The sequence below is a fragment of the Staurois parvus genome, unplaced genomic scaffold (assembly GCF_062004578.1).
Source record: "Staurois parvus isolate SC_StPar_1 unplaced genomic scaffold, SC_StPar_1.0 ptg000845l, whole genome shotgun sequence".
Lineage (NCBI taxonomy): Eukaryota > Metazoa > Chordata > Amphibia > Anura > Ranidae > Staurois > Staurois parvus.
In genome coordinates this window covers 865,428-893,248 of record NW_028318641.1, presented here as the reverse complement: position 1 = coordinate 893,248, position 27,821 = coordinate 865,428, and the positions used below count along the sequence as shown (strand labels likewise).

At 43.7% G+C, this 27,821-nt stretch overlaps 1 protein-coding gene across 2 annotated transcripts in view; it reads left to right on the top strand.

Annotated features, from left to right (window-relative positions):
• LRRK1 (leucine rich repeat kinase 1) overlaps nucleotides 1-27,821 on the top strand; it is a 325,566-nt gene that overhangs the window by 260,236 nt on the left and 37,509 nt on the right. For both annotated transcript variants that reach the window (XM_089655524.1, XM_089655525.1), the window contains 3 exons: nucleotides 1,566-1,732; nucleotides 11,283-11,480; nucleotides 17,939-18,219. In XM_089655524.1, coding sequence (XP_089511650.1) covers nucleotides 1,566-1,732; nucleotides 11,283-11,480; nucleotides 17,939-18,219 — 646 coding nt within the window. The remainder of the gene's footprint in view (nucleotides 1-1,565; nucleotides 1,733-11,282; nucleotides 11,481-17,938; nucleotides 18,220-27,821) is intronic.

Here is a 27,821-nt window from a genome sequence, read left to right as displayed (position 1 = left end):
AGAAACCCAAAAGAAACAAAGAAAGAAACCCAAAAGAAACAAAGAAATAAAAATACATGTATTAAAATTTATATTAAATGAAAGCCCTATCTGTCATAAAAAACAAATGTGTAGTACAATATTGTGGACTAAAAATCATAAGGGCCCGTTCACACTAGAATACAGTGCAGGAAAGCCACGTTCCCATGCGGCTTCCCACACCTCATTCTAGTCGCAATGTCCTTGCGATCTGTTGCGGGTGTCAGTGTAAAGTTATCAGCACCCCAAACGTAGGTTGCAAATGCAGAGCATTTTCCCGCACCGAGTCACATAGTAAAAAAGTACCATGCAATCTGTTTGCAGTGCTTTTCAAAAAGAATTTCAGCCCATTCAAAATGAATGGGGCTGAAACCGCATTGCACAGAACTGCATGTGAATTGCACAGGAACTGCACAGCATTCCCATGTGACTCACATGCAGTTCCTAGTGTAAATGCACCCTCAAAGATATAACGTTGATGTAACACCCTCCAGGTTAGCTAGATAGTAGTTTGTAGTTTTACTTTTTTAGGCAGAGGCTGAGTAGCAGCCTGGGATGTGTCAGCCTGTGAGTGAGGCAGGAGTTCACCTCAGGACAGGCTAGGAGGCTCTATCAGGTCAGGGCTTCTGGAGCCCTCCCACTTCTCCGAGAGCTTTTAGGAGGAGGCTCAGATCTCTATGCTGAAGGAACGTTGGCCAATCCCCTGGCAGGAGGCTGGGCATGGTGATCAATGGCAACCTTCAAATGTGGCAGAGCCTGGGGGGGTGCAGTGTCAGGTGGAAGATGGATTGAGGAAGGCTGGAGTGTGGAGCCTAAGAGGGGGCCTACCTACAGACAACTTGAAAGCTGGAAAAGAGGACCGCCACTGTTCCACTGTCTCTTGGGGAGGACAGTCCTGAAAATCAGGGAAGGAGCCAGCCCAGCAAAAGACCTGAAGGCAGCCACCAGCCCACTAATCTGACAGGAAAGGACAGTGTGAGTACTCTTACACCCCCTAGGCCAGATAGGGGGAGAGGGCAGTCAGGTGAAAAGACCCAACTAGCTTCTCATCCAGGACTGCTTGTGCTAAATTTGCTACTTCTGGGCCCCCTTCCCAGGGATACCCTCAGGCAGCAGGGTGAAGAGGAGGAACACCAAAGAGCCTTTAGAGACTGTTGCTATCCACATTTTGTACATAGTTGCTAAGGAGTTGTCCTCAAGTTCTACAGTGCCTCTAGCACATACCCCTAGACCCCATCCAAGTTCTTAACCCGTTAAAAAAAAATCACAAAATCAAGCTCAAGAATTGTTCTTTGACTCAAGTGTGCAAAGTGTGGAAAATGCATGTTGCCTGGCTTGCATAGCTTAGGGGGACTCAAAACTCAGCGACTCCTAAGGGGGTAGTGCTACATGTAGAACTGAGGCATCTCCAAAACAAAACATTGCAAGATTCCAGTGGGGTTAGGGAGGAAATGGCCTGGCGACCCAAGTGGTTAAGATGCAGTTAAAATTCCTCCCCCATTGTTCATGAATAGTTTCATCTTGTTCATTGTTATCTTGTTTTTCAGGTTATTTCTTGACATCAACGACTTGGAATATTCAGAAGAAAACACTAACATTTTAGGCCAAGGTGGAAGTGGAACGATCATTTACCGGGCTGCCTACAAGCAGAAGCCAGTAGCCTTGAAGATGTTTCAAATTAAGAAGTATCGCACCTCTGCAGAGATCACCAAAGGTATTCTGCCTAATTATTTGTCTTTTTGAAAACATGTGAGCCAGTAGCTCTAAGGCTAGGTTCACATGCGGGTGGTGCGGTTGCAGATTTGCACAAAAATTCGTGCAGCCGCACCACCCGCACAGAGGAATGTGGACCCGCCGGAGAATGCAACCGTACTGGAACCGAGGTTCCCGTGTGGGCTGCCTTTTCAGAAGAAGTGCAGGGACTTCTTCCCTGCGTGTCAAGGGGGATTAGAGTCCATTCAAATGAATGGGCTTTCGTGCCCGCACAAAACACGGCCCGCATGGCCGCATGTATGTGAACCGGAGGTAAGTGTTAATATTTAACAAGGGATATTTATAAGGCACGCATTTTCTTTGGCCTTGTGCAGTTTCTAGTATTGATTTTGATAGCAATGCCAATGAGATACAGCCACTTTTATCATGGGTATCCACTCCTCTACCAAAGTACATTTATCGCATCTTAGACAGGAGGTTAAATCAGGTCACAGTGTGAGCTCTGTACAGCCGGCAAAGGGCTTTATGATACAGCTGCTTAATCACTTTTATGGGACACACAAAATGCTGCCCCCCCCCCTCTTCTCCCACCAACAGCACTTTTTGGTGGTTCCTGGGTTCTCCCTCTTTTTCCGGGGATCCCAGGACCACAGAAACTAGAAGGAACTCTGTGAACATCCATTCCCCAATCCCTCCTGCGACTAATGACCCCAGAAGCAATGTATTACCTTACGTTTGGGGTCATAACTGTTATTCCTCGGCTAGTGTAGTCGAGGATGCATCTGGAAAAGTACATTCTGTACATGCCTGTACAGATGTCTACTAGACATCGGTCTAATACATGGACTAATAGACCCCTGATGTCTCCATAAAGAGTACCTATCACCTGCCCATGCTGTCACATAGGGGCTTGTTAGCCCCCTTGTGACAATGGGACACACAAAATGCTGCCCCCCTCTTCTCCCACCGACAGCACTTTTTGGTGGTTTCTGGGTTCTCCCTCTTTTTCCGGGGATCCCAGGACCACAGAAACTAGAAGTAACTCGGTGAACATCCATTTCCCAATCCCTCCTGCGACTATTGACCCCAGAAGCAATGTATTACCTTATGTTTGGGGTCATAACTGTTATTACTCGGCTAGTGTAGTCGAGGATGCATCTGGAAAAGTACATTCTGTACATGCCTGTACAGATGTCTACTAGACATCGGTCTAATACATGGTCTAATAGACCCCTGGGGGTTTATTTACTAAAGCTGGAGAGTCCAAAATCAGACTCCCTTCTGCATAGAAACCAATCAGCTTCTAACCTCAGCTTGTTCAATGAAGCTTTGGCAATGAAACCTGGAAGCTGATTGGTTTCTATGCAGAAGGGAGTCTGATTTTGGACTCTCCAGCTTTATTAAATAAACCCCCTGATGTCTCCATAAAGAGTACCTATCACCTGCCCATCCTGTCACATAGGGGCTTGTTAGCCCCCTTGTGACAATGGGACACACAAAATGCTGCCCCCCCTCTTCTCCCACCGACAGCACTTTTTGGTGGTTCCTGGGTTCTCCCTCTTTTTCCGGGGATCCCAGGACTACAGAAACTAGAAGTAACTCAGTGAACATCCATTCCCCAATCCCTCCTGCGACTAATGACCCCAGAAGCAATGTATTACCTTACGTTTGGGGTCTTAACTGTTATTACTCGGCTAGTGTAGTTGAGGATGAATCTGGAAAAGTACATTCTGTACATGCCTGTACAGATGTCTACTAGACATCGGTCTAATACATGGTCTAATAGACCCCTGATTTCTCCATAAAGAGTACCTATCACCTGCCCATGCTGTCACATTAGGGGGCTTGTTATCCCCCTTGTGATAACAATAATGTAAAAAAATTTTTAAAGCACCCCCATACTATATGTGTCATTGGGCAGCCTATGTTTATGTGTTGAGCGCGCGCTCAATGCACAAAAACCGAGCTTGCAAGGACTCTTGGTACGGACTAAAGGTTGTTAGCCGGTTGGACCGGCTTCCAATCATTTGACCGCTGTGACAATGGTCACATGATCGCTGATCCTTTCCGCAGCCCGGGCATTCAGAACTTTTTAAAGGGGCGCCGGGTTGGGCGAGAAGGGATAAATGCAGATTGGTTTGTATTTTCAGATCCACATTTAAAGAAGATCTAAACAAAATCTTTCTTCTGGTTTCTAACAGCTAATCGGTGTATAGAAATTAGTATATAACCAATTAAAAATGTTGTCCTGGAATATGAGAAAGCTCCAAATATGGAACTAAAGCTAGCCATACACTTATAGATTTGTCTTGTTTAGCCTGTGGGCTAAAACGAAGAAATCAAAATGATTCCTCCATCCACTCTAAACAACATGGAAGAAGGTTGTAATCCGACAGTTGGCACAAGCCCATCATTTTTCCACCCAATTCCTCTGATTATTATTCTAGAGATGAGCTTCTTACCCCTTCCCTCCAAGTGTACACAGATACTGTATGTTCACAGAAGAGGGTCTTTATGCGTGGGACTGCATATATATGCACTACTGTGTTTGTGCTCAGAATGCCATGCACAGCACACCCCCAGAACAGAGATTAAGCTGCGTGGCTCCATGCACACGGGGTGTTTTTATAACACTGGAAACGTTACCTGCGTAAAGTCACGTTAAAACTGTGAGGTTTTCAGCTTTATTTAGCGTTTTTGCATTAGCGTTTAGTGGCGTTTTGGCTCGTTTAGCTGCTTTTTGCAAAGTTTGTGTTTTTTAGCGCTTTTTTGACTCCCTAGGGGGTCAAAAAAGTCCAAAAACAACGGTTTGCGGCATTTTAACATGTTTTTCAGCGTTAGAGCATTTTTACAGCTATTATTATTATTATAAAGTATTAATAAAGCGCCAATAGTTCGCTCAGCGCTGTACATTACAAAGGGGGACAGAACATGTGACAGAACAATAACAATACAATGCAAAACATGAGGGGATTGAGGGCCCTGCTCCTTGGAGCTTACAATCTAGGAGGGAGGGGATGGTGGCACAGGAGGAGATACCTGTGGGGGATGGAGTGGTAGGAAGAGTGGAGGAGGTCGGCAAGTTAGCAGGGGGTGGGGTAGGCTTCCATGAAGAGATGGGTTTTTAGGGTGCGCCTAAAGGAGAGGAGAGTAGGTGATAATCTGATGGGTTGGGGCAGGGAGTTCCAGAGGATGGGTGACATCCTGGAGTCGGGCATGGGAGGAGGCTACAAAACATCTCTAGAAACCCACTAGTCCTGGGGTTTTTTTTCCATCGAAAAAACATCCCAGCCAAAAAAACGTTGACTACAGTCTATGTATGCACGGACACACAGGATAACATGCTGGGGGGTTTACTGGCTGTAGAAAAAAATGTCAAAAGCCAAACGCAGCCGCTGTAAATACGTCCCGTGTGCATGAGAACTAGCGTTTTTGCATTAATTAAATTTTGTATTAGCGCTGCTTTCCCACGTTTTTCCAAAAACACCAGTTTGCGGCGTTTTACTGTGTTTTGCCGCGGTTTTCAACGTTAGAGCATTTTTACAGCTAAAAAACTCCTCTAGAAACCCACTAGTTCTGGGTTTTTTCCAGCCAAAAAACGCTGATTCCAGTCTGTGTGTGTATGGACACAAAGGATAACATGCTGGGGGGTTACTGGTTGTAGAACATCAAAAGCCAAAAACAGCTGCTGTAAAAACGTCCCGTGTGTGAGAGGACTAAGGGCTCGTCCACACTTGGCTGTTTTACCAATGCTTGCCAAACGCCCCTATAGCGTTTGGCAAGCGTTGTTCCGGCATTTGCAAAGCGTTTTTTAACGCTCGGCAAACGCCGCATGCGTGGTTTAGCGGCGGCTGCTAGGCGTTGCCGAGCGTTAAAAACGCCCCACAAACGCCTATAATGCAGTTTGAATGGTGTTACGCGGTTGCAGGGCGTTTGCGGAGCGGCACCATAGACTAGAGTAGGAGGCTTCAACGCCTCCTGACTTGACCAGAGGCGTCTGTTTTGACGCGACGCAAACGCTTCTATTAGAACAGCACCGTTAGAACAGCGGTAAAAACGCTTCCCAAACGCCTCTCTGCTGCCTGCACACAACGCTAATGAATGTAGCCTTATGCAGGCCATAGATGGGTCAAAAATCGGCCGATTTTTCTTTAAAAAAGCGAAAAATCGGTCGTTCAAGCGGCCGAAGTTACCAGCAACGGTAAAAAAAAAATCGGCCAATTTTCATCCCGTCTACAGCCGGCAAAAAGTGTCCCTGCAGAGAGCTCCGCTATTTCTTTGACAGTTCCTTGACATTTATAGCAGTTGCAACAATGTATCTATTTGTATCCATTTAGGATACAGATGGTTTTATTCGGAAACAAATAGATACAATGTTGCAACCGCTATAAATGTCAAGGAACTGTCAAAGAAATAGTGGAGCTCTCTGCAGGGACACTTTTTGCAGGACTGGAATTCCTCTTCTTTTTCATCCTCTTCTTCCTCTTCTTCTTCTTCATCCTCTTTTTCCTCTTCTTCATCCTCTTTTTCCTCTTCTTCATCATCCTCTTCTTCTTCTTCTTCCTCTTCTTCATCCTCCTCTTCTTCATCCTCTTCTTCTTCATCCTCTTCTTCTTCTTCTTCTTCATCCTCTTCTTCTTTTTGTCTTCTTCTTGCAGGTCACAGCTCAGGCTCAGATTTTTTTTATCGGTAAAAAAATCGGCCGATTTTCCCATTATTGCTGCGAAAATCGGCCGATCGGCAAAATCAGCCGAATTTTTCCAACTTTACCGATAAAAAAAATCGGCCAAAATACCGAAAAACGGCCGAACAATTAGCCCACTAAGGATCCGAAAATCGGCCAATCTTATTTTCGGCCGAAAAATCGGCCGATTTTCGACCCATCTATGGCCCGCATTACAGATAGCTTCTGGTCTCGTACAAACAATCAGGAAATGGGAAGACCAGTTACAGCAATCACCTGATTACTGTGATAGACTGTAATGAGCTATCAAGTGATCAGTCACTGGATAGCCCACCCATGTGTTTTTTTTTCTCCTCCTGAATGTATATTGTATCTTTTTTTCCTCGCTAAAAGAAAAAATTGTAAGCAAAAAAGTGTGTAAAAAAATAAAAATAAAATGAAGATAAATGGCTAGATTAGGGTTTTATGTAAGTCAGGGTTAGCATTAGGGTCAACGGTCATGCTTAAAGTCAAGGTCAAAGGTCAAAGTATTTTAGGTAGGTTTTAAAAAAGTCAGTGTCAGGCTGGATTCACACATTCACACGTTTTCACAGCTAAATGAAGTAGTTGTTCAGCTGCTCAGGTTAGGTTTACAGTTGCAAGAAAAAGTATGTGAACCCCTTGGGATTACGTGGAGTTTTGCATGAATTGGGCATAAAATGTGCTCTGAATGTCATCTAAGTCACAATAGAAGAACACAGTCTGCTGAACATAATACTACACAAACATTAGATGTTGCCATGGTTTAATTGCACATAACATGTAAACATTCACAGTACAGGGAGGAAAAAGTATGTGAACCTTTGGACTTAATAACTGGCTGACCCTCCTTTGGCAGCAATAACCTCAACCAAACGTTTCCTGTAGTTGCAGATCAGACCTGCACAACGATCTGGAGTCATTTTGGACCACTCCTCTTGACAAAACTATTTCAGTGTAGCAATATTCTTGGGATGTCTGGTGTGAATCGCTCTCTTAAGGTCATGCCACAGCATTTCAATCGGGTTGAGGTCAGGACTCTGACTGGGCCACTCCAGAAGGCGTATTGTGTGCTGTTGCAGCCATTGTTTTGTTGAATTACTTGTATGCTTTGGGTCATTGTCCTGTTGCATCACCCATCCTCTGCGGAGCTTCAGTTGGCGGACAGATGGTCGTACTTTTTCCTGCAAAATGTCTTGATAAACTCTGGAATTCATTTTCCCATCAATGAAAACAATCCGTCCAGGCCCTGAGGCAGCAAAGCAGCCCCAAACCATGATGCTCCCTCCGCCATGTTTTACAGTGGGGATGAGGTTTTGATGTTGGTGTGCTGTGCCTTTTTTCCTCCACACATAGTGTTGTGTGTTCTTCCCAAACAACTCAATCTTGGTTTCATCTGTCCACAGTATATTTTGCCAGTAGTGCTGTGGAACATCCAGGTGCTCTTTTGCAAACTTCAAACGTGCTGCAATCTTCTTTTTGGACAGCAATGGCTTCCTCCGTGGTGTCCTCCCATGTACTCCATTCTTGTTTAATGTTTTCCTTATTGTAGATGTGTCAACAAAAATGTTAGCATGTGCCAGAGATTTCTGTAGGTCTTTAGCTGACACTCTGGGATTCTTCTTACCTCATGCAGCATTCTGCGCTGTGCTCTTGTAGTCATTTTTACAGGACAACCACGCCTAGGGAGAGTAGCAACAGTGCTAAACTTTCTCCATTTGTAGACAGTCTGTCTTACCGTGGACACATGAACATCAAGGCTTTTGGAGATACTTTTGTAACCCTTTCCAGCTTCATGCAAGTCAACAATTCTTGATCGTAGGTCTTCTGAGAGCTCTTTTCTGCGAGGCATGGTTCACATCAGACAGTGCTTCTTGAAACCAGTAAACCCAAAACAGGTGTGTGTTTTTTAAAGGCAGGACAGCTGTCAGCAACACATCCAAGATCATCACACGGATTGGCGTCAAGGTTGGCTCACTCCTGGCTCCAATTAGCTCTGGGAGAAGTCATTAAGCTAGGGCCTCACATACTTTTTCCTCCCTGCACTGTGAATGTTTACATGTTATGTGCAATTAAACCATGGCAACATCTAATGTTTGTGCAGTATTATGTTCAGCAGACTGTGTTCTTCTATTGTTGTGACTTAGATGACGTTCAGAGCACATTTTATGCCCAATTCATGCAAAACTCCACGTAATCCCAAGGGGTTCACATACTTTTTCTTGCAACTGTACATCAGAATCAGGAGATAAAACCAGCCTGAAATCGTGTTCACAAACTCATGACATGTGTGATTCAGAAGCAGTTCAAATAGAAGTCAATGAGCCTGTAATCCACACCTGAACTGGACCGCACTTCTCAGAAATCAGACAGGACTCTTCTTCAAACCGCACTGAATTTGCACTGTCAGTGCACCGGACATATGAGAACAGACACCATAGGAAGCAATGTTATTTCACATGTCATGCGGATTGGGTGCGGTTCAAACAGCATATATGTGAACTGCCTCTCACTGTGTTTGGGCTCGTTCACACTTGACTTTATTTCTAACTCTTGCCAAACGCCCCTATAGCGTTTGACAAGCGTTAGACAGGTGTTTGTGAAGCGTTTTTAACGCTCCAAAAACGCCCTATGTGCGGTTTTGCGGTGGTTGGTAGGCGTTTGCCAAGCGTTAAAACCGCACCACAAATGCCTATAATGAAGTTTAAATGGTATTAACGCTCCGCTAACTCCTCGCAACTGTGTCGCAACCGCACCGCAAACGCCGGCGGGCCGTTTGCGGAGCGGCACCATAGACTTGAATGGGAGGCTTCAACTCCTCTTGACTGGACCAGAGGCGTCCGTTTTGCCACGATGCAACGCTGACGCTTCCTTGTGAACAGCACTGTGTGCTGCCATGTGCAGAATTTTCAGAGGTGTTTGAGAAGTGTTAAAACCGCTTCTCAAACCCCTGTCTGACGCCTGCTGACAGAGCTAGTGTGAACGTAGCCATTGCGTTTTAGATTTAAAAAAAAAACAAAGTGCGCACTATTGTTTCTGGGCCCTTCCACGTGTGCAAACCACAAATAAACATACACATACAGTATGTGGTATCACTGTGACTGCCCGGAACAAGGGAGTTTGTTTTGGGTTGTTCTTTGGTGGTAGGTCATGGTCACTGCAAGAAGTATACAGCTACATTTTAGAAATTGTATTTTCTTTTATTTTGGCCCAGTTTTCCTTTGATAATAAAAACATTTAGATAATATCATTACCATTTAGCCACCAAATGAATCCCAATATACCCTGAAAAAAACGCAGCATGCGTCATCTAGATACACTTTTTATGTAGTATAAGTATACGTTTTTATGATGATATTTACAGTTTTACTAATACTTTTCAAAGTTGCAAAACTTCAGGTGTCTTGGTTTTTTTTCAACCTCCATTATGAAGGGGTTAACGAAGCACACTTAAGGTGAGATTAGAAAATCGACCGATCGGTCATCCGACGACCGAGAGGCGTTCGTTTGTGTGTCGAAATCGTGGCCCACATTAACCAATCTAATAAAATCGTTCGTCGGGCAGTACGTGTTGACGTCTTCCGTACAAGTGGAAGTGATGCGGTGTGCGTGTGACCTTGTAGCCACACCCTTCCGGCCAGAACGATCGATATACACAATTATTACCAGCGATGAGTATAATATCGTTTATATGCATAAATAGTGATACATAAAATATAATCTGCAGAATTCTGGTTTCATGATCTCATTCGGCCGATCTACTTTTAACATTTGGATTTTTCGTTCGTGTTTACAAAGATTCCTTGGACATAAACATCCGGGTCATCTTCTGTTTCCGCTCATGCGTGATAGCACTTGATAGATTTTTTTGGTACGACCGTCATACCGCCGCATAGAAAATCGGTCGTTCGTATGCGAAACGACATTTTTCACTGTCGTTCAACCGGATTTTTTCGTTCACAATATCGTTATCGGTTAAAACATCCTGATCATCAACGAAGAGAAAATTGTTTGACAGCGGTTCCGCAAAATGTTTCGTACGATTTTCTTATCATGTGTAATAATTATTATTATTATTATTATTATTATTATTATACAGTATTTATAAAGCGCCGATAGTTCGCTCAGCGCTGTACATTACAAAGGGGGACAGAACATGTGACAGAACAATACCAATACAATGCAAAACATGAGGGGATCGAGGGCCCTGCTCTTTTGAGCTTACAATCTAGGAGGGAGGGGGTGGTGGCACAGGAGGAGATAGCTGTGGGGGATGGGGTGGTAGGAAGAGTGGAACAATAATAATAATAATATGTACGGGGCATTAGGCTGGTTGTTCACAAGTCAGTTGACAGATCAACATGTGTACAACCAGCTAGCTCATACATGGATCAAAACTCAGTCAGTCTCTGCTGACCTAGGCGAATTTCGATCCATGTATGCCTGGCTTTACCCCTGGTTCACATCTGTGTGGCCGTGCGGGCCACATTTTGCACGGACACGAGAGCCCATTCATTTAAATGGACTCCCGTGCCCGTGACACACAGGGATCTCTTTGGAAAACGCAGCTCACACAGGAACCTCAGTTCCCAGTACGGTTGCGTTTTTCAGTGCAGGCAGCGTGCCATTAAAATTAATGGCACCCACCCGCGGGTCCGCATTTCTCTGTGCGGGTGGTGCGGCTGCACCACCCGCACAGATGTGAACCTAGGGTTAAGCACACAGTTGTGAAAACAATGCTAAGACACCTTGCACTAGGCCACAGATGTGCCATGATTAGAGAGACTAAGATGAGTTTCAGCTGTCAGTTCCCTATTGTCTCTCATGCTGTTCTCCTGTCTGCTCACAGATACAATGTTCAAGCATATCCAGGCCATAGACGCCATGAGAAACTTCTCCGATTTCCGGCAAGAAGCCAGCATGCTCCACTCTCTACAGCACCCCTGCATCGTCTCCCTGATCGGGATCAGCATCCATCCGCTCTGCTTCGCCCTGGAGCTGGCTCCTCTGGGCAGCCTCAACACTGTGATAGCAGAGAGACACCAAGGTGACATTGTCTGTCTTTTAATCTCCGCCTAATCCTTATTGTAAGGCAGCAGAAAAATTCTAATTGACAAAAGCCTAACCATTATTACTATTACTTTACTACCGTGTGCAATGATTTACTGCTGGCTGTAATTACTTTACCTTTCCTTTAACTTCTGATTGTTAATTATTCAGCAGATTTGTTACTGAACTGTAGGACACCCCAAGGACACATCCGGTTGATTTACTAAAGGCAATTAGGTTGTTGACTTTGCAAGGGAATGTTTCCCAGAACTTTGTGAATGTGGTGAAATGTTCACTTCTGCAAAGAATGCCCAGTCACATACATAATAGTACAAAATAATAATAATAAAAAAAAAAAACATTTTTGCTTGTATGTGATTGGATGATTGAAGACAGCAGAGCTCTGGGGATAATTCCCTTTCAGAATGGAACATCTCTTGCATTTAGGAAATCAAGCTCATTAAAACGGAATTCCACCCAAAAGGGGAAGTTCCGCTTTAATGTTTTGTCCCCCGCTCCCCATTAAAAAGGAGCTCTACCCAAAAGGGGAAGTTCCGCTTTAAGGACTGCTCCCCCCCTCCCCATTAAGGGGGAGGGTAGTGTACCCGAATTTGACAGGTACCTGCTGCCACTTCCTGTCCGATCGCCTAGGTAATCGGCAGCGGAAGGTGTCCTCCCTGTAGTCTTTTGGGACACGCGACAGGTCCCAGAAGACTACAGGACCATTCATGAAGCGCAGCGCTACTCGCACATGCGCAGTGGGTACCCGGCTCTGAAGCCGCAAGCTGCACAGCCGGGTGCCCACACTGAAGATGCCGGGCCTCCTGGAATACAGGATGACTGGTGAAACGGGCTGCGGGGGACACACCACGGGACCGAGGGACAGGTAAGTGGCTGTTTTTTAAAAGTCAGCAGCTACAGTATTTGTAGCTGCTGACTTTTATTTTTGACAGCGTGAGTGGAACTCTGCTTTAAGGATTGGCACCTTTGGGTAGCGGGGGGGCGGGGCAGTTACCAAATTTATAAGGTCAGGTACCCGCTCCCACTTCCGCTGCGATCAGAAGCAGAAGTTGTCATCCATCCCTCCCCGTAGTCTTCTGGGACACGTGACAGGTCCCAGAAGACTACAGGGAGCCATTCACAAAGAGCAGCGCTTCTTGCGTATGCTCAGTGGACACGTGGATGTGAAGCCGCAAGCTGTCACAGCCGGGTGCCCGCACTGAAGATGCCGGCGCCGGGGAGAGAAGACGGCCAGTGAAACCAGCCGTGGTGAGGACACCGCTGGACCGAGGGACAGGTAAGTGTCTGTATTTTAAAAGTCAGCAGCTACGGTTTTTGCTGACTTTTTTTTTGTTGTTGTTGCTGGAACTCCACTTTAATACAGGGAACAAAAGCGTGTGCGTTTTGGGCTTGAGAGAATAGAAATAGTCCATTTTATAAATCATTTGGAAGAAAACTGTTTATTTTATTTCCCTTGAACATCATTGGCTATTCAGTGAAGAGTTGCTCCTTATTTACTAAGCTCAGTGATTTTTCACTTTTCTCCTGTTATAGTAAATCAGCCCCATTGAATGAAGGATTTGTGTTGCTGCCATATAATATATTGATACACTGGTGTGTTGCTTGTACAGTATGTCCAGATCAGCTGCCACAGTGAAGGAAACACACAGAGATCAGTGTAGAAAGGTATATTGTGAATTGGTGTTCATGCAGCAAGAGGAGAAAAAAAGAAAATAACAACGACAAGGTGGACACAGCAAGCACAAAGGGAAAAGGGAGCGCAAATAACTACACAAACAAAGCATGTGTGATGAGAAAAGTACAGGAACAAGGCAATATACAAGGCCTGGCAAATAGAGGGCTAGCAATGATACAAGCCAGGGTGACCTAAGATACAGAGCACCAGTTCACTGGGGGGGTGGGGGGCCAGAGCAAGACTACAGGGCACAACTACCTCAGCAGGGGAAACAGGGTAGCAGTAAAGCTGGCCGGTTCACACATATAGACACATTTCTCTCTCCACGCTACACAGCTGCTGTGGCTATTGTATTTTGCTAGCCAGCCCCACCAGCTGTCAAAATACCTGAAACCGCTTCGAACAGCCTGTACCCTGACAGCTACTTTGTGATAGACTTGAGATGATTATTTGATCTAGTCTGTGGACACCGGCAGACATCCTTCGTTCGGACAAGAAAAAATTGACTGGACTGAAAATTTGGTCTGAAAACTATTATTTTTCCCCTAAGATAAGTTGGCACTGGGGTTACACAGTTACATAGTTAGGTTGAAAAAAAAAACAACAGTTCAACCAATTTAAAAAAACACAAATAGAAAACCTTCATATTCACTATTCTATATCCATAGTTGATCCAAGGGAAGAAAAAAAAAAGACAATACAGTTTTATTCTATTCGCTCTAGTGAGGGAAAAAGTTCCTTCCTTTCCCTGGGAGGCAACCAGATATCCCTTGGATTAACTACCACTGGTGTTATACTGCTGGCTGGACAGAATCACGTGTGTGTATGTGTATATATACATACACACACACACACACACATATATACAGTGGGACAAAAATATATTTAGTCAGCCACCAATTGTGCAAGTTCTCCCACTTACAAAGATGAGAGAGGCCTGTAATTGGCATCATAGGGAGACCTCAACTATGAGAGACAAAATGAGAAAACAAATCCAGACAATCACATTGGCTGATTTGAAAAGAATTTATTTGCAAATTATGGTGGAAAATAAGTATTTGGTCAATATCAAAAGTTGATCTCAATACTTTGTTATATATCCTTTGTTGGCAATGACAGAGGTCAGACGTTTCCTGTAAGTCTTCACAAGGTTGGCACACACTGTTGCTGGTATGTTGGCCCATTCCTCCATGCAGATCTCCTCTAGAGCAGTGATGTTTTGGGGCTGTCGCTGGGCAACACGGACTTTCAACTCCCTCCAAAGGTTTTCTATGGGGTTGAGATCTGGAGACTGGCTAGGCCACTCCAGGACCTTGAAATGCTTCTTATGAAGCCACTCCTTCGTTGCCCAGGCGGTATGTTTGGGATCATTGTCATGTTGGAAGACCCAGCCATGTTTCATCTTCAATGCCCTTGCTGATGGAAGGAGGTTTGCACTCAAAATCTCGCGATACATGGCCCCATTCATTCTGTCCTGTACATGGATCAGTCATCCTGGTCCCTTTGCGGAGAAACAGCCCCAAAGCATGATGTTGCCACCCCCATGCTTCACAGTAGTTATGGTGTTCTTTGAATGCAACTCAGCATTCTCTCTCCTCCAAACACGACGAGTTGTGTTTCTACCAAACAGTTCTATTTTGGTTTCATCTGACCATATGACATTCTCCCAATCCTCTTCTGGATCATCCAAATGCTCTCTTACAAACTTCAGGTGGGCCCGGACATGTACTGGCTTAAGCAGGGGGACACGTCTGGCACTGCAGGATCTGAGTCCCTGGCGGCATAGTGTGTTACTGATGGTAGCCTTTGTTACGTTGGTCCCAGCTCTCTGCAGGTCATTCACTAGGTCCCCCCGTGTGGTCCTGGGATTTTTGCTCACCGTTCTTGTGATCATTTTGACCCCACGGGGTGAGATCTTGCGTGGAGCCCCAGATCGAGGGAGATTATCAGTGGTCTTGTATGTCTTCCATTTTCTAATTATTGCTCCCACAGTTGACTTGTTCACACCAAGCTGCTTGCCTATTGCAGATACAGTCTTCCCAGCCTGGTGCAGGTCTCCAATTTTGTTTCTGGTGTCCTTCGACAGCTCTTTGGTCTTCACCATAGTGGAGTTTGGAGTGTGACTGTTTGTGGTTGTGGACAGGTGTCTTTTATACTGATAACAAGTTCAAACAGGTGCCATTGATACAGGTAATGAGTGCAGGACAGAGGAGCCTCTTAAAGAAGAAGGTACAGGTCTGTGAGAGCCAGAAATCTTGCTTGTTTGTAGGTGAGCAAATACTTATTTTCCACCATAATTTGCAAATAAATTCTTTCCAGATCAGCCAATGTGATTGTCTGGATTTTTTTTTCTCATTTTGTCTCTCATAGTTGAGGTCTACCTATGATGCCAATTACAGGCCTCTCTCATCTTTTTAAGTGGGAGAACTTGCACAATTGGTGGCTGACTAAATACTTTTTTGCCCCACTGTATATGTGTATATATATATATATATATATATATATATATATATATATATATATATATACATACATATATGTGTGTGTATGTGTATATATATATATATATATATATATATATATATATATATACACGTGATTGTTTATAGCAGGTCGGGGGCACGTGAGCATGGCTGCTGACCTGGCCGTGCTGTCACTGGCTCCAGCACAAGCCAATCAGCGTGTCACAACCAGTGATTCATGGCCACGATTCTCTGATTGGTGGAGCAGATGACAGTCGAGAGAGATCTGTGTTGGTAAACTGACAGCGGGGATGTGCCGGGGATTTTGTCTCCCTGCAAAGCAAGGAATAAAAGCTGTCACATCCCTTAGTAAAAACACCACACAGTAAACTCACTCACTTGTTTTGCACACATTTAACCCTTTGACTGCCCCAGATGTTAACCCCTTCCTACCCGGTGTCATAAGTACAGTGACAGCGCATATTATTACAACAGATCACCATATTAATGTCACTGAGGATGAGGTGATGTCAGTGTCAATTAGTCAGTCGCTGATCTCCGCCATTACTAGTATAAAAATAAAAACAAAATTATAATTCCAGTTTATATCACACTCTAACATTCATAAAAACCAATTAATATACACTTATTGGGATTTTGTTTTTACTAAAGACATGTAGCCAAATACATTTTGGCAGAAATATATGAAGATTTTTTTTATTATTATTGAATATGTTTTATAGCAGAAAGTGAAAAGTATTGGGTTTTTTTTTTTTAAATTTTCAGTCTTTTTCCAATTATATAGTAAAAAATTAAAAACCCAATGGTGATCAAATACCACCCAAAGAAATCTCTATTCATGTGAAAAAAATGATATAAATTTTGTTTGGGTACAGCATTGCATGACCGTGCAATTGAAGTAAAGTAGCACAGTGCTGAATAGCAAACAATGGCCTGGTCACTGAGGGATTGAATCTTCAGGAGCTCAAGTGGTTATTGTATTAATTTGGCACAATGTCAATCTTTATAAAATTATTTACAATAAACATCCAATAAAACAAACAGTGCCTGTCCCCTGGATATTCCTATGTTCACATAGAACCAGACACGTATGTCACCTTCTTCCGAGACTCAGGCACATCCACCCACACTTCTCCTATCTAGGAGAGGATACAGAGCCAGCGGAACCATAGGTTAGAGCTGGATCTTCTCTACATGGTATTTACATATACCTATTAGCAGTAGTGTATTCAGATGTTGTGCTGCCCTAGGCAACACAAACATTTTGCGCCCCCCTCAATAAGTGTGTGTATGTATATATGATTCTCTCTCCCTTTCTTTCTCTCTTCCGTCTCTCTTTCTCCGTTGTTCTCCCTCTCTTTCTTCCCTCTCTCCTATCTCTCTTCCTTCCCTCTCTCTCCCCCCTCTCTCTCTCTCCTTTATCCCCCCCCCTCTCTCTCCCCCCCATCTCTCTCCCCCTCTCTCCCCTCCCTCTCCCCCCCTCCTCTCTCTCTCGCCCCCCCCTCTCTACTCCCCCCCTCTCTCCTCCCCCTCCCCCCCCTCTCCTCTCCCCCCCCCGTTCTCTCTCGCTCCCCTTCTCTCTCCCTCTCCCCCGTTCTCTCCCTCTGCTCTCTCTCTCCCCCTCTCTCCTCTCTCTCTCTCCTCTCTCTCTCTCCTCTCTCTCTCTCCTCTCTCTCTCCCCCCTCTCTCTCACCTCTCTCTCTCTCTTCCCTCTCTCCCCCCCCCCTCTCTCTCTTCCCTCTCCCCCCCCCCCTTCCTCAGATCATATGGGACCACCCCCTCCTCCAAGGGCTGCTAATCTACGGGCAGCAGGAAGGGGGGGGGGGAGGTGTGTGCAATCCCATACGACCTGTCAGTGTGCAATGTACTGGACGGATGACAGGAGGGAGAGCCCACAGAAGACAACACAACTCACCTCCTCCGGGCTCTTTCCTTCTGCCACTTCTCTCCCGGCTCCAGGTTCTGGCTCATCAGCTGCTGAAGGGAGAGGTACACGACCGTCGCTCTGCAACTGCCCTGCCCCACGCCCCACCACATCAATCTTCCTGCTGTCTGGGCAAGGGGGGTGGGGCGGTGCTGCCCCTCTAAAAATTGCCACCCTAGGCAAATGCCTTGTTTGCCTCATGGTAGATACGCCCCTGCCTATCAGATTGAAGGGATGCTGACACCAACAACCTAATACAAAACTGTACATAGGGATCTTCGCCAATTTACAAACCATCCTGTGAGGTCTTTGGCCACCTTTTTTAATAATTTTTTTTTCTTTTTGTATTACAGGGACATCCTCGTTCATGCCTCTGGGTCACATGCTCACACAACAAGTCTCCTATCAAATTGCATCTGGTCTGTCATACTTACACAAGAAAAATGTCATATTCTGTGACTTGAAGTCTGATAATATTCTGGTCTGGTCTCTGGATGTCCGGGAGACTGTGAACATCAAGCTGTCAGACTACGGCATTTCCCGACTGTCCTTCCATGAAGGGGCGCTAGGTGTGGAGGGCACCCCGGGTTACCAGGCACCTGAAATAAGACCTCGAGTTGTATACGATGAAAAGGTTAGAAAAACAAATTTCTAATTGTATGTCCTACCGTAATTATTCTGCGTTTTATTTCATCTCTTCCTTGTGATGTAGGAATGTTACCTACACAGATCCATCTACCGGGGAGCTGAATATTGCTGTTTCTGGGAGTGCAGGCTGGACCTGCTAGATGTTATATGAAGAGACGCAGACTGGGCAGGAATTTCCGTTTTGCATTATTTTACGCATAAGACGCACATGTTTAAGACATTATACATCGTAGAGCTGTTTTCATGCTGTAATTTGTATACAGACTAATTTAGAAAAGTGTTTTTTTTTTTTTTCCCTTTAAAGCTGACGTTTTGTGAAATTTGGCTGGACCTGTCACAAGCACATGTCAAAAGTGCCAACTATGCCTGTCCTTTCCACTCCCCTGCGCCATACATAGAAGCTGTACTATGGAGCAGGACTTTTCATTTATCTGCCTGTCCTCTATTCATAGAGTGCTTTTCATTGCAAGAAATGATAGTACAGTTTGTATGAATGGAGGAGGGAGGCAGAAAAGATCGGTATAGTCAGAGCTTTTGATGAGTACCTATGATGAGTATTATTATTATACAGGATTTATATAGCGCCAACAGGGAGACAATACAGCAACAAAACAGTTCAATACAAGAGGGATAGGAGGGCCCTGATCCTTGGAGCTTACAATCTAGGAGAGTACAGCTGCTCATATATTAACCCCTGCAACTCTGGAAGATTACAGATGCAGGGGTATCTGGGGTGAAGAAGAGGGAGGATTTCAAGGAACTGAGCAGCCGTCAGCACACAGGACACTGGTCGTTCATGTACCATCCCTGGTGCTTAACCACTTCCTCTCCGGACACTTTTACACCCTTCCTGTCCAGGGCAATTTTCAGCTTTCAGCGCTATCAGATTTTGAATGACAATTGCGCGGTCATGCAATAGTGTACCCATATGAATTTTTTACCATTTTTTTGAGACAGATAAAGCTTTATTTTGGTGGTATTTATTCACCGCTGGGATTTTTATTTTTTTTACTATGTAAATGAAAAAGTCAAAAAATTTTTTAAAAAAGTGTTTTTTTTCTTCTAAAATTTTGCAAATAAATAATATTTCATCCTAAATCTTGGCCAAAATTTATTCCGTTATTTTTTTAGTAAAAAAAAAAAAATCCAAATTAGTTTATAACCAAAAATTATAATTTTTAAACATTTTTTTTTACATTTTTATTTTTTTTTTTTATATTATTATTATTTTATTTAATTTTTTTTAAATACTGTCACCCTAGCAGTACAGTGTCACCATGGTGACACTGTATTACTTGTGGGGGGTGATGAAGATTTTTTTATTTTTTTTTACACTGATTGCTTTTACACCCATATAGGATGTAAGAGCAATCATTTCTCTTTCTCTCTGTCTGCATTCTTGCAGTCATTGAGAAATACTGAGTGAGCTGTGATTGGTCACAGCTTGTCACATGGTACAAGGCTGTTGTGAATAGCCTTGTACCATGTGACCTCTGTGATCATTCACAGATTTCACACGTAGTAAGCAATGATGTCACAAGTGACATCTTGCTTACTACTTTGCATGTGATCACTGATTCGCCAATCAGTGATCACATGATCGGGACCTCGTACAGAGGCCCTGTCTGACGATCGGTGTTTCACTGTGTCCGGAGGACACAGCGAGCACCGGATCGCGGTGGTGCGCGCTCCCGGGGAGCGCGCACAGCTAGAAAAGGCCAGTGCCGTTTAGGAACGGCAACCCGCCCCTGGAGTGCCACCGCCCTGCCGTTTATAAACAGCAGGCGGACGGCAAGAGGTTAAAAGAAAAATAAATCACTAACTTTCAGCTTTAAGTCTACAGATGTCACTGCCTGAAATTGCTATAGTTTGGAAGTGTCTTGCCAATAGCAGTATTATTCCTATAGCTAGCAATGATGTACGCTTTATGAATGGAGGAGAAGGACCTTTCATTCTTCTGCCCGTCCTCCATTCATTTATTTATTTATTACAGGTACTTCTATAGCCCCGTTAGTTTACGCCGCACTTTACATATATTGTTTATTCAGGACAGTCCCTGCCCTCAAGGAGCTTACAATCTAAGGTCCCCAACTCACATTCATACATACACATACTAGGGCCAATTTAGACAGAAGCCAATGAACCTTCCAGCATGTCTTTGGAGTGTGGGAGGAAACCGGAGTACCCGGAGGAAATGCACACAGGCACAGGGAGATCATGCAAACTCCATGCAGGTAGTGCTGTGGTTGCTTTTCATTGCTATAGTACAGCTTCTATGAATGGAGGAGGTGTGCACTTTTGATGAGTGCCTATGACAAATCCAGCGACTCGTATTAACCCCTGCATCACCAGAAGACCACAGCTGTGGGGGTCCAGGAGCATCCACACGGGATGCTGTCATTCCTGGAAGTACCTTCCCTGGTGCGGGTTGAAAAAAAAAAATCTCTAAACTTCAGCTTTAAGTCTACAGATGTCACTGCCTGAAATTGGGATTATTTGGAAATGTCTTCCCAATAGCCTCATTATTTCTATAGCCAGCAATTCCCACAGAGCAGAAAGGCAAACACTTTTCACTGTATAAAGATTTGCTGATTCTATCAGCGCTAGAATCCAATAGCAAATATTTGATGGAAGAGCTGCAATGTTTTGACTATAATGATATGGAATAGAGCACTTTACTAAATAAAAACAGAACTACAGATTGAGTCTAAAACTCCACTGTTACACCCCAGAAATTGGAAAAGTATAGTTTAATCCCATATGTCCATTTATTACATTTAGCATTGTATCCCAAAATCATCGGTCCGTTATCATTTTAAATCTGATTATATGATTTTTTTTATCTGCATTGTCATCTGATTGTAGGCATGCTAAACACAAAAACAGCGTATATCCACTTCCACAGCTAAATTGGAATAAGTGCCCAGTCATACCCGCGCGATTTGAGAATTTAAATCGCACCTGAAATCGCATCTAATTACTGTGAACGTCGGTGTCTTAATATTTGCGATTTGCTGCAGCGCGATTTCTAAAGTAGTTCTTGCATCACTTCTTATGCAATTTTGTTGCGATTTCACATACATAGAATATAATGAAAATCACACTGCAAATTGCAAGAAATCGTTGAAAATCTTCACAATTAGCAATAAAGTCTTGAGAAATAGCATCTGAAATCATGATGAAATTGCACACAAATCACACAATTTCAGTGCCATTTCTGAAGATTTTATTGCTTATGAAGATTTTCAAAGATTTCTTGCAATTTGCAGTGCGATTTCCATTATATTCTTTTCAGGTGCGGCACCTACTTTATGTTTGTTAGATCTTCCTATTAACATAGTATAATTTGCAAAAAAGTATATAAAAATTGTGTATTATCTTTTTTGCTTTTTATTTGTTTAAAGGATAGGTTAATCTTTTTAAACTTCAATATTTTTATTGAGAATTGGTTTACAGTGGTATGCATAGGAACAATAACATTTCCGCCCACATGGCGAAATGGTGAGAATAAACAAAGTCATAGAACATATAAGCATATATATAAAAAACCAGCATTCTCACCAGGTAGCAAACGTTCCAACAGACGATGGACAAGGGCATTGCCAGAGAAATTAACCACCAATATAAAACCCCAATTCAAAAGAAAACAATTTAAGAATAGGGAGATCGAAAGAAAAGATCTAGGATAAGACAAGGAGGAGAGAAGAAAAGAAAAAGACCAAAAAAAAAGGGGGGGGGGGGGGGGAGAGGGAGAAAATGAGAGAGTCAGCTGCGGCGTTGTTAAACAATGGAGATATATCTGATCCATGGTTCCCACGTTCCCTCAAATCCAGATTCATCATTATTGACAATGCTAGTTAACTTATCATTTACCATTATCCAATTAAGTTTTTGTTTAACCCCGTCTAGCGGAATCAAAGATTGTCTCCAACTTCTAGCTATGGTAATATGTGCCGCCAGTAAGAGGTAATGAATTAGTCTAGTCGATTTTTTGGGAACGGTAGTAGGTAGCAGATGAAATAAGGCCACTTCTAGTGTCCTACGAATATTAATTCCCGTAACCGAGTAGATAAAATTAAACATTCGGATCCAAAATCTATTCACTACCGGACATTTCCACCAAATATGGAACATAGCCCCCTCTTGTGTGCAGTGCCGATAGCAATTAGGTGATACTGAAGGACATATTTTAGCGAGGCGCGTAGGTACCAAGTACCAACGAAGTAGCGTTTTATAATTGGATACAATAAGAGCAGTATTAATCGATATCTTTGATAGAGAATGGGCCGCAGTCTGCCAAGTTTCCAGATCTAAGGAGCTATTCGAGTCCCTTTCCCATTGAGTCATATAGGATAATTTAGTGAGAGGATCGACAAGGGAAGCATAGACAATGGACAAATGACCCCTCATCAACCCCGTTGCCCCACAGGAGACTTCTAAAGGAGTGAGTGTACAAGGTTCCGCGATTAATTTAAGTTTGCTAGAGATAAATGAGATTATTTGATAATAGCGAAACAATTCTCCGGGAGGCATCTGGTACTGCGTCAGAAAATATTGGAGAGAACGAGGACGAAGTCCATCCAGGAAGTCTCCAATACGCAGCAAACCCTTATTCAACCACCATTGAAATACTGATTTTGACACCCCAGGAATAAACTCAGGATTATAAAAAACTGGAGCTAATGGAGTATGTGGGGAGAAGCAAGGTTTGTGAGCCCGCCATCTGTCCCAAACCATCAACGAATAGGATAGCGTAGGACACAAAATAGGAGGACGTAAGCGACTGGGGAGCCACATAAGAGCACCAATAGCACAAGGATGGCAGGATAAGGCCTCAATGCCAACCCACTGGGGGACATAATCCCTGGCTGTAGTACAAGTTATCTGTGCTATCTGAGTCGCATGAAAATAAGCTAGGAGATTAGGAAGTCCCAAACCGCCATGCTTCTTTAGGGAAAACAGAGTTGACCTGTTGACCCTAGGACGCTTTCTCCTCCAGATAAATCTAGAGACTGCAGCCTGTAATAGTAGCAGTTCCTGTTTGGGAACCATGATCGGTAACGTCCTAAAGTAGTACAATAGGCGCGGTAAAAAAAAAAAGTCATTTTAATAGAGTGGATTCTACCATACCAGGAAAGTGGGAGATCCTGCCACTCTAGTAAATCAGATTTAAGTCGCTTGAAGAGCGGAAGATAATCGGTCTTGTACAAAGATTAAAAAGATTTCGTGAGTTCAATCCCCAAATAGGGGAGAGAACGAGGGGCCCACTGGAAATCAAAATTGTCCTGAAGGTAACGAACCTCCGAGTCAGGCAACGAAAAATTTAAGGCAATTGTTTTAGAGGAATTAAGAGTAAGACCGGAGGCCTCTGAGAAACGATGAAACAGGTGAAGGAGACCGGATAAAGAAGTGCGAGGATCAGATACGTACATAAGGACATCATCAGCAAATAGAGAGCATTTATGATCCCGCTGACCGCAGCGGATGCCCGAAATAGTGGGATCAGAGCGAATGGCGATCGCAAGCGGTTCCATTGCCAGAGCAAATAATAGTGGAGAGAGAGGACAACCCTGTCTAGTACCACGCCCTATCGACAGGGAGGCTGACTTATAACCACGAATGGAAACTTGAGCCGAAGGATTAAAATTGAGGGTCGTGAAAGAAGGGCCAAACCCTAACCTATCTAACCTCTGAAATAGGTAGACCCACGATAGACTGTCAAACGCTTTATGAATATCCAACGATAACAATAAAATTTCCCTCTGTGAAGATTTGTCCCAATTAGAATGTATGGCTGACAGCAAAGCTAAAGTCCGGCGAATTTGGTCAGATGTTTGTCGACCGCTGATAAATCCTGACTGATCATCATGAACATACAGTGCTAGGAATTTATGGAGGCGTAAGGCCAAAATTTTTGTGAGAATCTTTAGATCACAATTAATTAATGAGATGGGCCGGTAATTGGAAACTATAGAAACATCTTTGAGGGGTTTGGGGATGACACTAATGAAAGCCTTATTTTTGTCGGGGGGCACCAATCCCCCATCTCGTAGATAATTAAAATATTGAACCATATGGGGAACCAGGATACCAGGGAAAACTTTGTAATAATTGTGAGGAAGACCATCTGGTCCTGGGGATTTATAAGGAGCAAGAGATTTCAAAGCATCCCTAATCTCTTCACACGAAATGGGCCGTTCCATCGACTCCCTATGAGCCTCTTAGAGACAGAAAAGGTTAACCTTTTTAGAAAAAAATAATAAATGCACACATTTTTGCAGGAAAAAAAATCTCCCACCCATTGTAACGCTAAGGGGGGGATCAGGAGAGAGGCAGCAGTAGCTCGAACATGTTACATGTTTCACCCTAAATGTTGGTGGAACATGTAACATGTTTCAAAAGGTGAACTTTAAAATCCTACCAAGCTCTGTCTGATTTGTAATCTTAAAAGAGAAGTATGGGATGTTTTTGTTTTGTTTTTTTTCCCCAAAATCATGCTTACCTAGGTTGATGCAGCATTGGTCCAAAGTTGCATCTGTCCCCCGTTGGCTCTAAGTGTGAGAACTCTGCAATCACGTGACCACTGATTGCTGAGTTCTCACTTCTGCTCTCCCCCCTACCCACATGCTCACTGGAGTGCTTTGCTGTGGAGGGGGAGGAAGCAGGTGGCTCAGGCTCTCAGTGGCTCGCTAAGAGGCTAAGCCAGGTGCTGCTCCAGACTCTGGGGTGGATTCTGATATTAAAGTTTGGATCTTTCCCCAGCCTGGACCGTATGAGTGACATCAGCCGACAGCAGGCTTCAGCCCGCTGTCAGTTGAAAACGGATCACAGGAGTGCAGAATGAACAAAGAGCTTTGGCTCTACTTCTCCTTTAAGAGTGTGCCAAAATTACTTAGAACCTCCAAACATTATACACTTTCTGAAAGCAGAGGCCATTGGTGGCTGTTGCAATTTTTTGTGTCATATGATATTTACACAACCGTTTATCAAATGCAAATTTTCAGGAATAAAGACACTTAAATGAATCTTAATATATACAAACACAATATAATACCCAGTTTTGTTCTAAAATATAAAAGGTTGCATTGAATAAATAGATACCAAACATGTCAAGATTCAAAATTCTGCATAACCTGTGACATAACAACAAATTATAGTACCTTAAATTGTCCATAGGCGACCCTAGAATTATTGCTCTCATTCTGATGTTGCAGTGAAACGCCTCATGTGGTGCAATTACTGTTTACACATCTGCCGTACCTAAATACGCTTTTGTGTGCATATGCGTGGGTCAAGGATGTTTTTTTTTATAACAGCCAGGGAATGACAGCTTTAAAACCGGGAGTCACAAAATCATCATTGCTTTCAGGATCATTCATCACAGAGGAGATCGGGAAACGGTCGTTCCTCCATCAAATATGTGAGAAGCCGCCCTGACCGTTGACTGCAATCCCAGTACCCGAAGGAATGGGAAAACCCAGAAACCACCGGGGGAGGGGGGGGGGTGCCTATACAGCACTGCAAAAGTGATCTGGCATCTGTCAAGCCATCCCAGTCACTTTTACAGGATAGGTTGCTGGCTGAAAAAAATGGTAAAACGATCATGGTTGCAGCTGCAGCCATGATCCTGGTATAACCTCTTGCTGACAGGACATTTTTATACCTGCGTCCTGAGGCAGGTGCGGGGGGTGTGTGCCACACCGGGTGACACCTACCGCACGGGGTGACACCGGACCCGCTCCACGAAAAGGTAAGTTGTAAAGCAAGCCGACGATCCCCGCCGGATGGATGGGATCTGCGGATTGGGCAGCAGAATGGATCGGTTTCCGATCCATTATGCTCAATCCGCAGATCCGAACCATTCTGCGGGGATCGTCTGAGGGGGTGTCACCAAGTGTTACCGCACCGCGTGACACCAACCCTAGGGACGCCCCTGGGTTAAACATAGTATAAACCTCCACCAGTGAAAAAATAAACAGTAAATTTTAGATTATTAGACACATTCTACCTTTTGTATGATAACATAAATGCTAATAAGTCTGAATTTATATGCCGCAGTCACATGTTGGAGGTAAGGGAAAGTCCATGTCGGCTTTTTTCCTTTGTTCATCTTTAATACAAAATGACATACAGAATAACCTCTTCAATGTAGTCCATCTTTTAAACAATAGATGGCTTGTATTCGCTAATTAGCTGTCAGTATGTTAAATTTGTTTTGTCTTTGCCTCTGAAAGGACCAAATTCATGGATAAAAAGCTGAACTTTGGCAAGGTTAAATATTTCCTGAAGACATCCCGCTGTGAACATTTACACACTGAATAGTTCTGTTGGTTTCAAATATCCATGTATTACACTGAACTTGTACAGCCCTCTGTAGTAATCTGACCGAGTAATATTTGTTTAATGGGCCCAGTAGCTAAACAGATTCAGTGTTACCTGTTTGAGGGAATTTAAAAAAAACAAACTTGGCAGACTTTGGAAAAGTGTTAAAGCAAAATATCATGTAGCAAAGGAAGGCAGTGTGACAGCTCGCCCCTCCGGATCACAAAGTTCCTCCTGTTCACCCAGATGTACCGCCATATGCAACTCCCTGGAACTGGGATCTGCACACTGGGGGGGGGCATTCTGACTCCTATGGACATGAGCAAGGTTCCTTAAAGGAAAATGTCACACGGGCTGTGATTGCTGGCCTCTGCTGAAAATGCTGCTTTACTGGCTGGCATGCACTCTGGGTTTAATACGTCAGTCACTGACTAGGGGCAAGCATGCAGACAAACACTTCTGACTTTCTTCTTCTATGTACTTATTGCAAATCATTTTAAGTGTATTTTCATTTTTGCAGCCAAATCGGGATAACACCTACAGTGGATATAAAAAGTCTACACACCCCTGTTAAAATGTCCGGTATCTGTCATGTAAAAAAATGAGACAAAGATAAATCCTTTCAGAACTTTTTTCCACCTTTAATGTGACCTATAACCTGTACAACTCAGTTGAACAACAAACTGAAATCTTTTAGGTGGAGGGAAGTAAAAATAAAAAACTAAAATAATATGGCTGCGTAAGTGTGCACACCCTTAAACTAATCCTTTGTTGAAGCCCCTTTTGATGTGATTCCAGCACTCTGTCTTTTTGGGGAGGAGTCTATCAGCATGACACATCCTGACTTGGCAATATTTGCTCGCTCTTCCTTGCAAAAACAATCCAAATCTCTCAGATTGCTAGGGTATCTCCTGTGCACAGCCCTCTTCAGATCACCCCACAGATTTTCGATGGGATTCAGGTCTGGGCTCTGGCTGGGCCATTCCAAAACTTTAATCTTCTTCTGGTGAAGCCATTCCTTTGTTGATTTGGATCATCAGACCATAACATATTTTCCCTAATGCGTTTGGGAGACTTCAGATGTGTTTGTGCAAAATTTAGCAGGGCTTGGATATTTTTCATCATAAGAAAAGGCTTCCGTCTTGCCATTCTACTCCATAGCCCAGACATATGAAGAATATGGGAGCTTGTTGTCACATGTACCACACCGCTAGTACTTGGCCAGATATTCCTGCAGCTCATTTAATGTTGCTGTAGGCCTCTTGG